This window comes from Macrotis lagotis, chromosome 4 (assembly GCF_037893015.1).
Source record: "Macrotis lagotis isolate mMagLag1 chromosome 4, bilby.v1.9.chrom.fasta, whole genome shotgun sequence".
NCBI classification, from domain to species: domain Eukaryota; kingdom Metazoa; phylum Chordata; class Mammalia; order Peramelemorphia; family Peramelidae; genus Macrotis; species Macrotis lagotis.
The window spans coordinates 249535755-249552421 of NC_133661.1; the positions used below are offsets into that span (position 1 = coordinate 249535755).

Here is a 16667-nt window from a genome sequence, read left to right on the forward strand (position 1 = left end):
TCAAGTCTATAAGATTACGAACAACCATTACAGTGAAGTAAAGATTTTTTTCCCCCCATTCAAGTTCAAGGATCCCCTTAAAATCTGTAGAAGGTGGGGCGCAGGTCGCGGACCCCAAGTGGAGAGCCTCAAGTGGGGGAAGCCAGGGGCCCCAACGAGATCGGGGGTGGCTGGACTCAGCAGAGCCCACCCCGACTCTTCGGAAACCCTCCCAGGCTGCACCGGCTAGCCCGATTGGCTGAGCCAGCCCCGGGCTCTCTAGCCCGAGCGGGCAGGAGGAGGACTAGAACTCTATGCTCTGCAGGTAGCGGCGGTTGTGACCTGGAACCGGCGGTTGTGGGGAGCATTCAGCCGCCGCCCCGCAGCTCCTCCCGGCAGAGCCGAGCCGGGGGGCCCGGGAGGTCCCACCGCCCCCCGCCCCGGGGGCGCGATCAGCTCAAATGTGTGTGGCCAAGGGAAGCGGCTGAAGCGGGACCAGAGGCAGGTGAGCGGGCTGGGGGCGAGGAGCCACGCGGGCTGGGGAGGGGGGTCCTCCGGAGAGTCCTCCCTGCCAGGCCGGGAGAGCCCCTCGGCGTCCGCAGGGCCGCACCCGGCTGCGATGCCATGCGCAGGGAGCGCCGCCGGCCCGGAGCCAGGCCAGCCCAGGAGGCGGGAGCTCGCCCACTGCCGCGCAGGTGAGCCACGGCCGAGGGGCTGGCCCGGGCTGCGGAGGCCGGCCCGGGCTGCGGAGGCCGGCCCGGGCTGGGGAGGCCGGCCCGGGCTGCGGAGGCCGGCCCGGGCTGGGGAGGCCGGCCCGGGCTGCGGAGGCCGGCAGCGGCCGGGGACCAGGCGCTCCCTGGCCGGACCAGCCCCTTAACGCTGCCAGCCTCGGTTTCCTCATCTGTAAAATGAGCTGGAGAAGGGAATGGCAGGCAGCTCAGCAGCTTTGTCCGTGAGATCAGATAAGAGGCAGATGGCACTGAGCAACGATAGGCACGCACGCCCCGCCCCCTCCCTATACATTGTGCATGGTGATACACATATCTACCTATGTCTGTTCATGCATCTACTATATATATATCCATAAATGCTTGTGCATTGTATACGTATATACATGCACATGCATGGCTGCAGAGGCATGTGTGTTCGTGTGCAAATACACATGAACATTGTATGTTATACACAAGCACATTGTGTGTGCACCTGTGTATTGCATATATGTATAAACACATGCATCCACATTGTATGCCTATGCAATGTATATATGTATATACCCACATGCATGTGCATGTAGGTACATTTTACACATGCTCTGCAATAGACAATGTACAATATGTTTGTATTATATGTGTCTATACAATAGACATGCCCATATATATATATATAAAATACACATATATAATTGTGCATGTAAGTATGTTTGTATTATATACCCTGACTTGATTCCAACTGAAGAAACATTTATTGTCAGTCCCCCTGTATTCAGAGCTCTATGGTAGATTTAGAAATGGGGACTACAAATAATAAGATAAAATTTCTACTGCTATAGAGTTTACTATCTTAATAACAGTTTCTTTGAGGATATTTTATTGTTTTTCCTTTTTTCTTTCCTTTCATCCTCTTTCTCCCTTCTTTCCTTCCTCTTGTGAAAAAAAAATCTTCCTTAGGACCTACATTAAGGCCTCAATAAATGTTTTTGTTTTCTTTCTTTTTTTTTTTTAAACAAATGAACAATAAGGATTGAAGTCCAACTGTGTGACAAAGGCTCAGACTGTTCAAGATTGATCACTGGCAGGTCTTACCATGGCTGAAGGACAGTCCCTGTTGTCCGTGGATTATGAAATCTTTGGGAAAGTCCAAGGTGTGTTTTTCCGAAAGCACACTCAAGTAAGTGTTCCACACTGGATTTGGAAGATGCTAAATAATGTTCCAAGGAAATGAGAAATATTTTTGTTGATACACATGAGCTGGTTGTATTGGAGATGAGACGATATAGAACTGGTTATTAAAGCAGTAAATCATAGGTCTGATTGTGAGCTGTATTTTATCCTTTTCATTTTTTGTTTTAATATCCATCCTTTGTATTGCTTGTGATGTCATTATCTAGACAAGAAAAGAATACTCCATTTTGCTATCTCTCTTATACTTTATTTTTCTTCCTTAAGGACATGATCTCTCTCTCATCACATTCAACTGAGATCAATGTATATACCATGGAAACAATGTAAACACTAACAGAATGCCTTATGTGGGGAGGTGGGGGGAGGGAAGCAAGAATTGGGGGAACAATTGTAAAACTCAAAATAAATAAAATCTTTTCTAAAAAAAGAAAGAAAAGAATACTCCTTCCTTATGTCATAGGGGCAGCTAGGTGGAACAGTGGAAAGAGCACTGGCCCTGGAGTCAGGATGAACCTGAGTTCAAATCCAGCTTCAGACATTTAAATTATCTGTGTGACCTTGGCCAAGTCACTTAACCCCTTTGCCTTGCAAAAAAAAAAGAAAGAAAAGAAACATTTCCCAGTTCTCCCTTTTATACTATCAAACTAATTTCAACATTAAAGTAACCAGAACTGCTTCTTGAAGTCATTAATTCCACATTTCACTTTCTCTTAATAGATACTTTTTTTTTTCCAGACTACTTTTCCAAACTTCTCAGAGAAGCTTCTAAAAGGAAACAGTCTTGGTCTGTGTCCTTATGGAGTATAGAGCTTTCACACACACACACACACACACAGCAAACAAAAATCAAACAAAAACTTTTTTAAAGAGTTCTCTATGTGGTCTGAATACTTTTCTTACCTAGAAGTAGTAAAGGATTATTTCATGAGGTATACTTTCTAACTCTTCCATCCAGTTGTAAGTATCTCATATGATAGAGTATAATTTTTTGAGTAAATTCAATTTAAATATTTTCTATCAGATTATTCATTATCTTCATTACCATCAGCAGCACCAGTGAATATTTGGTGAACCATATGTGCATGGAACTATTATTTCTGTATATTCATCTTCAGATTTGAGTATCTTAATTTTGTCCTGTTTGTGTTATTCATTATTCATTGTTATTCATGTTATTCACAGGTATTAAACTATGATACTGTTTTATTTTTTAACTAAGAATTTTATTATTTTTTCAATTAAAGATTTTATTTATTTTGAGTTTTACAATTTTCCCCCCAATCTTACTTCCCTCCCCCCACCCCTCCACAGAAAGCAATTTGTCAGTCTTTACATTGTTTCCATGTTGTACATTGATCCAAATTGAGTGTGATGAGAGAGAAATCATATTCTTAAGGAAGAAACATAAAATATAAGAGATAACAAGATCAGACAATAAGATATCAGGTGTTTTTCCCCTAAATTAAAGGGAATAGTCCTTGAACTTTGTTCAAACTCCACAGTTCTTTATCTGGATACAGATGGCATTCTCCAATGCAGACAGCCCAAAATTGTCCCTGATTGTTGCACTGATAAAAAGAGCATGTCCATCAAGGTTGCTATGATACCATTTTAAAGAAGAAAATCAGAAAAAATGTTTTTCCCTCATATATTTTTTTCTTGCCTTCCATCAGCTGTCAGTTAAATTAAGCTCAGCAAATATTTTTTAGGTGAATATTATTTGCTAGGTGATGTGTGTTGGGTGCTAAGAATACAAAGATAAACAGAAACAAAACAACTTTAATGAAATTATAATATAATAGAAATAACTTTTTAGCTTTCAAATAACTCTTATTGCTAGCAGAGGCTTCTTTACTGCATTTCCCTAACAAGACAGGTAAGGTAAATGTTTAGTTAAATTAAGGGAGTAGGCAACTAATTTCATTATCTCTAACCACACATCTTCTCCTCTTTTTGCCCCTCCTATTCAGGAGATGCCAGACTCTTTATCTTTTTTCCCCCTCCCTGTACTACTCCATCACCTTAAATTTTATTGGGGAAATAGGAATAATGAATCAGAGCTGTAAAAATAGGTGATCCTAATTTATTGGAACTGAAGTGTTTAAAACCCAAGCCTCAATTCTGAAAGGAAAAAAATTCCTAAATGCAAGAACCATCTTTCACTTGCACAAAATTCCCTTCTTTCTCCTTTTCTCTCAAAGACACCAAGAACATTTTTTATTTAGAATAGAAATATTTGAAGGGGTAATAAATAACATTTATATCTTAAAGTTTATAAGAGACTTTATGAAAATACATTATTTCATTTCAGTGTCTTTGTGTTCTAAAGGAGTATCTGTGAAACATTAGTCAACTCCCATGGCTTGATTCTTGGCCAGATATTTGAAACCAAATTGTGATCTCATTTTATTTCAAACTGTCTCACTTAATCCAACTCTTATTTATTCCCCTTAGGCTGAGGGGAAAAAGCTGGGACTGGTAGGCTGGGTCCAGAACACTGATCAGGGCACAGTGCAAGGACAGATACAGGGTCCCACCATGCAGGTTCGAGTCATGCAGGAATGGCTGAAGACAAAAGGAAGTCCTAAATCCCGCATTGACAAGGCAAAATTCCACAACGAGAAGGTCATCCAGAAGCTAGAACACAAAGATTTCCAAATTGTGAAATAATATAATCAGAAGACAGTATTTTCCTTAGTGTAATAAGAGTATATGCTTATTTGAAATTGTACTAAATTTATTATTTTGTTATCTAGTTGTTAATATGCAGAACTGCTTATTATTGTTACTACTTAGGATGGTCATTTAAAATGTTATTTTGATTAATTTCAAATATTTCTTGAATGTAATAGGTGTGGACTGCATTGGATTATAACTGTAAACAGGAACTTAATAATAAAGAAAAAAGACAATTTTAATTCCTAATTTGGTGTTTTTAATTGTCTTTACTGAGAGTTTCCTCTGGAAAAATGATTTATTAACTCATTTATACAATAAATATAGTGTGAAGAAGATTTTGAGAAAGAATTTAAATAGACCAGGAAAGTTCCTTAATTTCATTCCTTTAAAATGAGAAAGTTGGGAGTTCTGTGAAATCATTTCAGAAATTGTTAATGCTGATTTTCACCTGAAGGACAAACTATGGGGAAGCTAGGTGGTGTAGTGGATAGAGCACCAGCCCTGGAGTCAGGAGGACTTGAGTTCAAATGTGGTCTCAGACATATAATAATTATCTAGCTGTATGACCTTGGGCAAGCCATTTAACCCCACTGCCTTGTAACAACTTAAAAAAAATGAAGGACAAACTACTCAGCTCAAAATGTCAGAATCGATCAAAAATTAAATAGCTACTATATTTTGGGCACAGGAATGACAAAAGGCCCCTATTATCTAATACATGCTAGCTGTAGAAGACAGTATGTACATATGTAAATATATTCATATAGCATATCATAAATGGGCAGCTAGGTGGTGGAGCAGATAGAATGCTGGGCCTGGAGTCAGTTTTAAATCTAGCCTCAGAAACTAAACTGTGTGACCCTGGACAAGTCTCTTTACCCTCGTTTGCCTCAGTTAAAATGAACTTGAGAAGAAAATGACAAACTAGTACCTTTGTCAAGAAGGCATCAAATAGGCCCACAAACAGACAATGATTAAAACTACTGAACAATATAAAATAGATATAAATATATAACAATTATAATAGAAATATAGATGAGATATTCAAATGTGACTGGGAGAAAGGCCTCTTGATGGAACCTGAACTGCTGTAAAACAGAAAGGAAAGGGGTGCATTCCAGGTGTTAGGGAGAGATAACAAAAAATGACTGCTTTTATGAACACAAAACCCAGTTGGTGTGACTCAGTGTGGGAATCAGCAACTGTTAGGATGATGGTCCCCTCACCAAAAATAAGTTTAGAAAAGTGTTGGGAACCCTTGTGTATGGGAACATTGTGAATTATCTTCACCTGGTGTCTGAACATCAGAGCCTTATTTTGCTAAGTACCATGGGAGTAGGAGTGGACTAGAGACTGGAAAGGTATTGATGTACTTTTATTCTAGTTAATAAATGGAGTGCTTGGAGATCGTGATGGAGTACTTGTCTCCTTTGTCACCCTTGTCTCCTGGGACTCCATGTAAAGAGTCTGGAAAAGGGATTCAACAGAAGAGGAGTGTTTTGGTTTATTTTTTTTTTTGGAAAATGTACTGAAAAGTTGCAAGAAATCTTTTAAATATAACTAATTCTGACAGCCTATAATTCAAAAATTTTTAACCATTTATGCTAACTCTGAAACTGCAGCTGTCCTTGCCACATGCAAAAAGAACATTGACTTAAGTCTGTGCAAAATGAAACAATATCAAGGCTGGAAAGGGCATTATGCATCACCAGGCTCACCGTTGCCCTCCTTCAATAGTACACCGTTGTACAAGCTCAGGCTCTCTCATTCCTCCCAAGAGACACTCGTTGTAAAGTCGGGGATATTACTGTAGCATTTGATTATTTCTTCAACGTGTACTTAATCAAGAACTTATTAGTAATATGAGCTTTTTCATAAAGTAGGTTCCAATGAAAATGAGACAAGGCAAAATCAAATCAAGTCACTGGGCTCTATCTCAGGGTTTCCTTTGCATCCACACGAGTTAGAACAATCAACAAAATTCAATCGAGAAGGATACTGTGGGATGATTAAAAGAAATGAATCCTCCAAAAGAGATGGATAAAATTTTAGCTATCTAGTAACACTATGCCATTGGGGAGGGGGGGGGTGTCAATTTCATAAATCTGGAAAGTGAAAATATCGTTTTTATGCGGAAATCTTGGCATAAATTATCATCCCCACATTTTCTCCAACCTGGGTCTTGTGAGAACCCACCACCCAAAGGAAAGACAACCAATTTGCTCACAAAGGGCCGGGTATGCAGGGAGAAGAACTACGACTCCCAGAATGCACCTGGGCCCCCCCAGCTGGCGTGCAGTTCCGGTTTCCGTGCACGCCGTCGGCGCTGCGGCGGAAGGTGAAGCTACCATTAGAGGTGAACGCGGGAAAGCGGGGAGGGATCGACTCTGGGAAGGGCATCTCGGCCGGCGCTTCCGGGGCGTGACTGGGCAGCCTTCGAGCAAGGGTCTTCTGCGGTCCTGGATGCCTTAGGTTCCCTGGTTGGGGTTTGGGGAGGATGGTTTAGTCTGGGGCGGGGTCAAGCAGAAGCGCCTGAGCCGGCTGCGCCCCGCCCCGCCCCGAGGGGCGTGGTCTTCCCCGGTGAGGGCGTGGCCTGCCCCCCCCCCCCCCGCCCGGAAGAGGAGCTGGAGTTGCTGTGAGTAGCGTCTGAGCAATTTGGCGAAGAATGTCTTATTCCCCTTCTGTTCCCTGGGGCTTTGGGCTCTCCCAGAGGAAAGGAGCATCTTCCTAGGCAGGGCATGTGTAAGTGATGGCAGAGTTGAGCGGGATCAGACAGCACCAATTTTTTTCCCTGTATTTTTTTTTTAGGTTTTTTTGCCCAAGGCCACACAGCTAGGTAACTATTAAGTGTCTGAGATCGGATTTGAACCCAGGTCCTCCTGACTCCAGGGCTGGTGCTTTATCCACTGAAATACCTAGCCGCCCCTCCCTGTATCTTTTGTGAGAAGCGGTGTCCCTATTGTTCTTGTCAGTTATTTTAAATGGGACGCCCAAGGTAAAGAGAATTTAGAGCTGAAAATAAGCCAGAATAGCTCTTAAAGATGATCTTATAATTAATTTTAAAGTTGAGGATACTGAGACCTCAGTTATTGAGATGATTTCAATTAAGATTTTTCTTTTTAGATTTTTCAAGGCAATGGGGTTAAGTGGCTTGCCCAAGGCCACACGGCTAGGTATTTCAGTTAGGATTCAACAAAGTCACAATTTAGTAGTAGAATAGGTATGATACGACTAAGTTTTTACAAATGTAGCAGCCTAGAATATATAAACATGGGAGTGATAATAATGCCTCAACCGCTTTCCTCCCTATAATCATGATATCTAACATTTATTGAGTGCTTTCTATTTGCAAGATACTGTGCTGAGTTATTCTTTAATTTGATCCTCACAATAACCCAGCAAGGGAGATGTTGTTATTAACACCATTTTACAGATGAGGAAATTGAGTCAAACAAATTAAGTGACTTCCTCAGGGTCCCAGAGCTAGTTAATGTCTGGGAGTCTACTATACCACCTAGCTATCAGATCATCATGACAGGTTCCTCCAGTCATATTAAATACACTAGGAAATGCTTACCATAATCCTTTGTGGAGTTTCATATCATTCCAAAACCATGTTTTTAGATATTATGAAACTGGCTAACAGATGTAATTTGAAAAATAAGTAATTCCTTCCATGGATTGAGTTTACTTGGTTACTGATTGTGAACTAACTAAAATTTTCTACTTGTTTTGTAGATACCTCTTGGAATTGAATTTTTTTTTGGCAAGGCAAAGGGATTTAGTGGCTTGCCCAGGGTCACATAGCTAGGTGATTATTAAGTGTCTGAGATCATACTTGAACTCAAGTTCTCCTGACTCCAGGGCCAGTATTTTATCCACTTAGCCACCTTGCTGACTCTGGGATTGAATATTAATGTCTATTTTGTGGCAATAAGACATAGAAAGGGGAGAAACTGGTCATGAGGATTATTGTCTTAGACTATTAAATAGATTGCACTAAATGAGAGAAAGTTTTCTCTTTATTTTTTATTAAAATGCTTTTTATTAAGATATCTTAATAAATGACACACCTCTCCCAAGGTGGGAGAGGGGCCCAGAGAAGGTTTTCTAACTGTTAATATGGTCTTACTATATAATAGAAGAATATTTGTTTTAAATATTCACAAACAATGATTATGATAAAATAGAAGTGATTATGTATCAGATAATTTATAGAAACTAAAATATTCTAAAAATCATCAGAGCCTTAATTTTCTTGGTTTTTTTTCCCTAGGGAAATATTTCTGATAAAAAAAAAGATAGCTCTTTATTGTTTTTTATCTGCCATGATCAAGTGTTTGTCTGAGGAAGTGCAAACTAAACTTCGTTCTGGTGTGGCTATCAGCTCCCTTAGCCAGTGTGTTGAAGAACTTGCCCTTAATAGCATTGATGCTGAAGCAAAATGTGTTGCTGTGAGAGTAAACATGGAAACTTTCAAAGTTCAGATTGTAGACAATGGATCTGGGATGGAAAGGGATGATCTCAACAGGATGGGAAAACAATATTTCACCAGTAAATGCAAATCTCTACAAGACTTAGAGAACCCAAAATATTATGGTTTCCGAGGGGAGGCAGTTTCAAGCATAGTAAATATGGCCAGTGCTGTTGAAATTTCATCCAAAACACAGAGAACAGTAGAAACTTTTGTGAAACTGTTTCAGAATGGGAAAGCCCTGGAAGCTTGTGAAGCTGAGTTGACTAGGCCAAGTTCAGGAACAACAATTACCGTATGTAACCTATTTTACCAATTACCAGTGAGGAGGAAATGCATGGATCCCAGACTGGAATTTGAGAAGGTTAGGCAGAGGATTGAAGCATTGTCACTCATGCACCCATCCATCTCCTTTTCTTTAAGAAATGATATTTCTGGTACTATGGTTCTTCAGCTCCCCAAAACCAAAGATACATGCTCTAGATTTTGTCAAATTTATGGACTGGGTAAGTCACAAAAGTTAAGAGAAATCAATTTTAAATATAAAGAATTTGAACTAAATGGATATATCAGTTCTGAAGCACATTATAATAAAAATTTGCAGTTTTTGTTCGTGAACAAAAGACTGATTTTAAAGACAAGATTGCATAAACTCATTGACTTTTTATTAAGAAAAGAAAGTATTATTTGTAGGCCAAAGGGTAACCTTGCAAGTAAGCAAATGAATTCAAGCCCTCCTCGGCATCGGTCAAACCCAGAACTCCATGGGATCTATGTAATCAATGTCAAATGCCAATTTGGTGAGTATGATGTGTGTCTAGATCCAGCAAAAACTTTAATTGAATTTAAGAACTGGGATATTGTCTTAGTTTGCATTCAAGAAGGTATAAAAACATTTTTAAAACAAGAACAATTATTTATAGAATTGTCAAGTGATGACATTAAAGAATTTAATGAAGACAGTGGCTTGACCTTATTCAATACCGTTCTTCAGCCTGTGACCACCTCTGATGAAAAATGTGTCCAGAACAATTTTCAGGAAGCATGTGAAAATATTTTGGATTCATATGAAATATTTAATATGAAGTCTAAAACTGTGAAAAGAAAAGCTGTTGTGGAAAACTTTACTTTAAAGACTTGTAGGAGTGAAGAAGACATCAGACAAACAAGAGACTATCAGACCAACAGTGACCCAAATGAAATGTGCTTTAATGATGTGATAGAATCATCTGTATATTGTCAAGATGGCACCTGCCCAGAACCAAATATCTTAACACAACAGGAAGCCAAATTCACAGAGACTGAAAAAAATAATACTAAAAATATTTGTTTGGAATATGAGTATTCTGAAAACTTCTGTGGACCCAGTTCAGAAGTGTTAAAGAGTTGTTCTCATGCTTCACATCATCTTGAAGAAAGTGGAGAAAATCCATGTCTGCAAAAGGAAAAGATCAATGATAATGGAATGGTTGTTAGCAGTGTTTGTGAGGAATACCAACAAAGACCTCCACCTTTTGGAAAAATGCTTTTGGAGACATGTGATACACTTAAAGAAGATGAAAGAACAAGAAGAGAATCTAATTGTGATAAAGGAACCACACAGTTCAATATTGGACAAGTTCAATTATGTTCCACTGGTTTTATAACACATGTGATGCAAACCCAACAGTTAAAAGCATCTGAAATGGACTTTACATCAAAAAATTTTCAACCTGGGCCTATTAGTGCCAGGCAAATATTTGGAAACAGAAACCAAAGTTCAGTTGAGACCCCAAACATGGACTTAAATATTAATTTAAGTGAGGAATCTACTAAATTAAGCAACCAAAATTTTTGCTTAACAAATATAAAAGATGGACCAAAAAACAAAAGCATAGGAATCTCTAAAAATAAGACATGTTTTCATAAGAAAAACAATAAGCAATCACATACAAGTAACTTGTTATCTAATGCTTCTTTAACTTTTCCTTGGAACGTACGCATTGCAAATAATGGGAAGAAAACAGAAAAGCTGATTGTTCACAAAAACCTAAATTTGGTTTCACAGCCATCCTCTTTTGAGAAGTTTAAGAGACAATATAGGAAAGTTGAGAGTCCTTTGCCTACAAGAATTCAGGATATTAGTGATGATTCTGAAATAACTACCAATAATGGTTCCCAAATTGAACCCGATGTTTCCCAGAAAGGGAATAGTCATTTAGACCATTCCAATATTTGCCAAATTCCAACCATAATAAATAATGAACCCAATGATAGTGACCAGCCAATGTCAGGACAGTTTCCAACTTCTAAGAAAAAGGAGAAGTTGGGGCAACAGGATGCTGTTGTGAGAGAAAGTCCTATAGTATTGTCTAGTGACTATTCTCAACATAACAGAAAATCTTCGAATGTCAATAGGCCAGTAGGATCATTAGCATCTAAACTGTCCAGAATGAAAGGTCACAACAAAGAACCTTTAATTATAGAAAGTATAGGACATTCTAATGGTTCTTGTCAGTTCAACTCTAGTAAAAAAGACAGTAATAACTTATGCAATGTGTTACCCCAGGATTCTCATAAGTTACCTCATAACATTCATAAAATGACAGGAGATAGTAGCCTCATCCCAGATTCGAATACTGCTGTGCAAGATAATACCTGTAATAAAAATACAAATTCACATTTTCCTAACCAGTCATCGGTAATCAATACAACAGAGGACTATCCTGTGAGACATAATGGTCCTTTGGTATCATCCAGGAATGCATCTTTTGAAGTCTGGAAAGACCCAAGTGTTCTCACCTTATTTTCAGAACAACAGTTGGAAACAGCCAATCCTCCCAGCACAGCTTTACTAAGTCATGTAGATTTTTCAGCAGATGATCAAATTTCAGTTGAGAAAGAAAATACCAAAATAACAGTTTCTAAGGATGAAGAGTCAATGGTACGTTCCTTTGATTGGCAACAACATTTTGATGTGTCATTGGGTAGAACAGTCTATGTCAACAAAATAACTGGACTTAGCACATTCAGTGCCCCCCAGGAGGATAGTCTGGCCACTTGTACGAAAGACCTAACAACCATGGCTGTCAACGTTGTCTTTGGAAATGGTAGGTAGAAAGTTTCTTTTCAAAGCAAATGTATTATAAATATGAAATTCCCTAAAAGGAAACGTAGTATTTGAACTATAAAATAACTACTGTTTGTGTGAGTAAAAAGCAGTATCATAAAGATTTAATATTCAACCATAAAATATTCATTTGGAGAAAATCATAATATTAGTCTCTAATAGCTCACATTTAAATAATGTTTTAAGGTTTGCCAAGTTCTTAATATATCTTAGTTCATTTGGTCCTCACCACCTTGTGAGGTTGGTTGTTATTCGCATTTTACAGATGAGAAAACTGAGGTTCAGTGATTTGCTCAGGATCACACAGCTGGTAAGTGCTTATACTGATTAGATAGCTGTTCTAATTTTATATCCTACAATATCTTAAAATTCCCTTGGTTAGAAGCAGTTAAAATGAGAAATAGTATGAAATTCTGCTTGATATAGTTCATAAATCAGGAATGTGATGAACATTTATAATATAAATTATTATTTTGTAATGAAAGCAATGATGTAAATGTAAGACCCATTATGATCTCTGCCATCCCTGGAATCATCTCCAGTGCCCCTTCCAGTGCCAGTAGTGGCATTATTTTTTGAAAATTACTGTCATTTATTTTGTTGACTATTTCCCAATTACATGGAAAATATTTTAACATTTTTCAAAATTTTAAGTTCCAGATTCTCTCCTTCTTTCTTTTCCACTTCCCCTTTGAGAAGGCAAGCAATTTGATTTTGATTATTCATGCGAAGTCATACAAATCATATGTCCATATTAGTCTTATTGCAAAAGAACACAATAAAAGTAAAGCTTTTAAAAATATACTTCAATCTGTATTCAGAACTCATTAGTTCTTTTTCTGGAGGTATGTAGCATTTTAGGCCATGTGTCCTTTAAAATTGTCTGGAATCATTGTATCAATCAGAATAGCTAAATCTTTCATTGTTGTATTCCAGTGTTGTAGTTGTACTTTTTACTTAGCATAAATTCATAGAAGTCTAACCAAGTTTTCCTAAAACCATCCTGTTCATTATTCCTTATAGCCCATTAGATTCACATATCACAACTTTTTCATCCATTCCCAAGTTGCTGGGTTCCCCTTGATTTACAATTCTTTGCCATCATTTTATTTGCTATAAATGACAAATTTTTGTCAGATGAGGAGTTAATATCCCTCAAAAGTTTGGATCTTTGTGTTTATCAAACAGTGGATTGCTACATTTGTGTCTTACTGTGTACCTAATGTATTTTACTATTTTATATAGTAAATCTATCTTACTGATCCATCACTCTATTTCTTAGCCAATACAGGATTGTTTGAATGATTACCATTTCCTAATATAGTTTGAAATCCAGAACTGCTAGTTTGCCATCCTGAACATTTTTTTTCAGTTTCCCTTTCAAATGAATTTTTTTAGCTTTACAAAATAATGCTTTTGGAATTTGATTGATATGGTCATAGTTAAGGAAATTAACAGGCAGAATTGTCATTTTTTATTAAAATGACTGCGCCTACCCACAAGTAATTAATTTCCTCCAGTTTTTTTAGATATGATTTTTATTTGTGTGAAAAGTGTTTTATAATTGTGTTCATATAATCCCATACTTATTTCATATTTCCTGGTGTTTTTAAAAATTAAATTTCTAATACAATATGAAATAATAGTAGTGATGATGGACATCCTTGTTTCATTCCTGATTTTACTGGGAAGGTTTCAAGTTTATCCCCATTATCAACAATGCTTATTCTTGGTTTAGAGAGATGCTACTTATCATTTGAGAAAGACTCCATTAATTCCTATTCTTTTAAGTGCTTTTAATAGGAATGTGTTACATTTTGTCAAAGGCTTTTTTAAAATTTATTGACATAATCCTTTGATTTTTATTGTTTTTTCTTATGAAAGATGATATCTATTATGCTGATAATTTTTTTTTTTTTAGATTTTGCAAGGCAGTGGGGTTAAGTGGCTTGCCGAAGGCCACACGGCTAGGTAGTTATTAAGTGTCTGAGGTCAGATTTGAACTCAGGTACTCCTGACTCCAAGGCCAGTGCTCTATCCACTGCGCCACCTAGCCGCCCCACTGATAAATTTTTTTTTCTAATATCAAACTAGTCCCACATTCCTGGTATAAATCCCTTCTAGTCACAGTTTGTGATCTTTGTGATACATTGGTATTTTACTAGCATTCTATTTAAAATTTTTGCATCATTATTCAATAAGGAAGTTTTTCTATAGTTTTCTTTATCTGTTTTTGATTTCCCTGCTTTATGTGTGAAAGCTACATTTGTGTCATAAAAGAAATTTGGTAGGACTTCCTCTTTACCTATTTTTTCATATAGTTTCTATATTATATTGGGACTAATTGTTCCTTGAATGTTTCATAGAATTCATTTGTAGATCCATCTGGTCCTGGGGATTTTTTCTTAGGAACCTCATTGATGATTTGTTCAATTTCTTTTTCAAAGATAGTGTTATTTAAGTATTCTATTTCCTCTTCTGCTAATCTAGGCAGTTTATATTTTTGTAAATATTCATCTATTTCACTTAGATTTTTAGATTTATTGGGCAAAAATAGCTCCTAACAATTGCTTTGATTTCATTTTCATTGGTGGTGAATTCACTTTTTTTTCATTTTTATATTAATAATCTGGTTTTTTTATATCATATTAACCAGTGGTTTAGCTATTTTATTTTTTTTTTCACAAAAACAGATCCTATTTTACTTATTAGTGCAATAGTTTTTGTTACTTTAAATTTTATTCTCTCCTTTGATTTTCAGGATTTTCATTTTGGTGTTTAATTGGAGACCTTTATTTTTTTTTTTTTTTAGTTGCATGCTCAATGCATTGATTTGCTCTTTCTCTCTTTTATTGATATACATATTTAGAGATACGAAATTTCCCCAAAGTATCTGCTTTGGCTGCATCCCACAAATTTTGGAATATTGTCTCATTATTGTCATTCTCTGTAATGAAATGATTGATTGTTTTTTTATGATTTGTTCTTTGATCTGTTCATTCTTTAGGATTAGATTATTTGGTTTCCAATTAAAAAGTTTTCAAATAAAGGGCTTCTTCCATAGCCCTTTATTAAATTTGATTTTTATTATATTATTGTCTGAAAAGGATATATTTAATATTTCTTCTTTTCTGCATTTAGTTGTAAGGTTTTTGTGTTGTAATACATGGTTAATTTTTGTGAAGGACCACGTGTAGCTATTCCCATTCAATTTTCTCCAGAGGTCTATCATGGCTAATTTTTCCAAATTTCTGTTGATCTCCCTGTCTTCTTATTTATTTTTATGATAATATTTATCTAGTACTGAGAGGGGAAAGTTAATGTACCACAAAATATAGTTTTACTGTTTATTACCTCTTGTAATTCTTTTAATTTGTCCTTTAAGAATTTAGATGCTATGCCATTTGGTGCATATAGGTTTAGTGTTAATATTATTTCATTGTTTATGATTCCTTTTGGCAAGATGTTTTCCTTCTCATCCCTTTTAATTGACACTGTTTTTCTTTTGTTTTGTCTGAGATCATGATTATTAACCCCCTACCTTTTTTTTCACTTAAGTTAAAACATAATAGATTCTTTTCTAGCTCCTTATTTTAACTCAGTAAATGTCTTTATGTTTCAAGTGTCTTTCTTGTAAATAGCAGATTTTTGGATCCTAGTTTCTAATCCATTCTATTCTATGCTATGGATGAGTTCATCTCATTCACATTTACAATTATGAATACCAACTGTGCATTTCCCTCTATCCTTTTTTCTTCTGTTTATCCCTCTTTCTCTTTCTTTTTATCCTGTTCTTCCTCTAAAGTTTATTTTGCTTGTAATCACTGCTTTATTTTATTGATATGGTCTCTCTTTTTTTACCCCCCCACATCCTTCTCCTCTCCTACTTTCTTGTTAAGACACATTTCTATTACCAATTGAGTGTAAACAGGTGAGTGTATGTATGTATGTATCTATCTCTTTCTATATCTATATATATATAATATTTATTTCCCCTCTTTGAACCTGAGTTTCAAGCATTTCCCATCTCCCCACCCCCATTTTCCCTTCACTGTCAAAAGTTTTTCTTTCCATACCACTTTTATTAAAATAATTTTTTCCATTCTTCTTCTCCTCCCCTTCTCCTAGAGTATTCCCTTTTCTCTTCTGTCCATTTTTTTCTCATTCCAATATAGTCATCTCACTCCCATGCCTTTATTCTTTGTAAAATCCTTCCAATTGCTCTAATAATGATAAAGTTCTTAGAAGATACATTTATCATCTTCCCATATAGAGAATCTTTTCTTGTTAAGCCCCTTAATGTTTTCTCTTTCATATTTATCTTGTTATGTTTTTCTTTTTTTTTTTATGTTTTTCTTGAGTCTTATATTTGAAAGTCAGCTTTTCTATTCCGATCTGGGTTTTTTCCATCAGATTTTGTTTTGTTTTTTTTGCGTCTTTCACTTAGCTGTTGAGTGCTTTCTTTCCTTTACCTATTTTTTCCTCTACAATTCCTATTTTATCTTTAGAATCCTTTTTTGAGTTC

The 16667-nt window shown here is 36.8% G+C and overlaps 2 protein-coding genes across 11 annotated transcripts in view; both read left to right on the top strand.

Moving 5' to 3' along the window:
• The first annotated feature begins 282 nt into the window (after window positions 1-282).
• Window positions 283-4805, top strand: ACYP1 (acylphosphatase 1). 2 transcript variants are annotated; one of them, XM_074235701.1, is made up of 3 exons: window positions 283-480; window positions 1718-1866; window positions 4335-4805. In XM_074235701.1, the coding sequence occupies exons 2-3, from the start codon at window positions 1783-1785 to the stop codon at window positions 4548-4550; spliced, it is 300 nt and encodes a 99-aa protein (XP_074091802.1). In that variant the 5' UTR covers window positions 283-480; window positions 1718-1782; the 3' UTR covers window positions 4551-4805. The 2 variants fall into 2 exon arrangements, with proteins under 2 accessions (XP_074091802.1, XP_074091801.1); XM_074235700.1 differs by having other exon boundaries at window positions 284-484.
• Window positions 4806-6869: 2064 nt separating this feature from the next.
• MLH3 (mutL homolog 3) overlaps window positions 6870-16667 on the top strand; it is a 46707-nt gene continuing 36909 nt past the window's right edge. For 5 of the 9 annotated variants that reach the window (XR_012478198.1, XM_074235704.1, XM_074235707.1 and 2 more), the window contains exon 1: window positions 7201-12122. Coding sequence is in view for 8 of the 9 variants with exons in the window: in XM_074235704.1 (XP_074091805.1) it covers window positions 8888-12122 (3235 nt within the window). In the remaining variant the exon portion in view is untranslated. The other 4 variants (XM_074235702.1, XM_074235705.1, XM_074235706.1 and 1 more) reach the window with 4 other exon arrangements.

Coding starts and splice junctions, on each gene's coding strand:
- ACYP1 (XM_074235701.1), top strand. CDS start 1,783: ATGGCTGAAGGACAGTCCCTGTTGTCCGTGGATTATGAAATCTTTGGG. Junction 1,867..4,334: donor TTTTCCGAAAGCACACTCAA/GTAAGTGTTCCA, acceptor TATTCCCCTTAG/GCTGAGGGGAAAAAGCTGGG.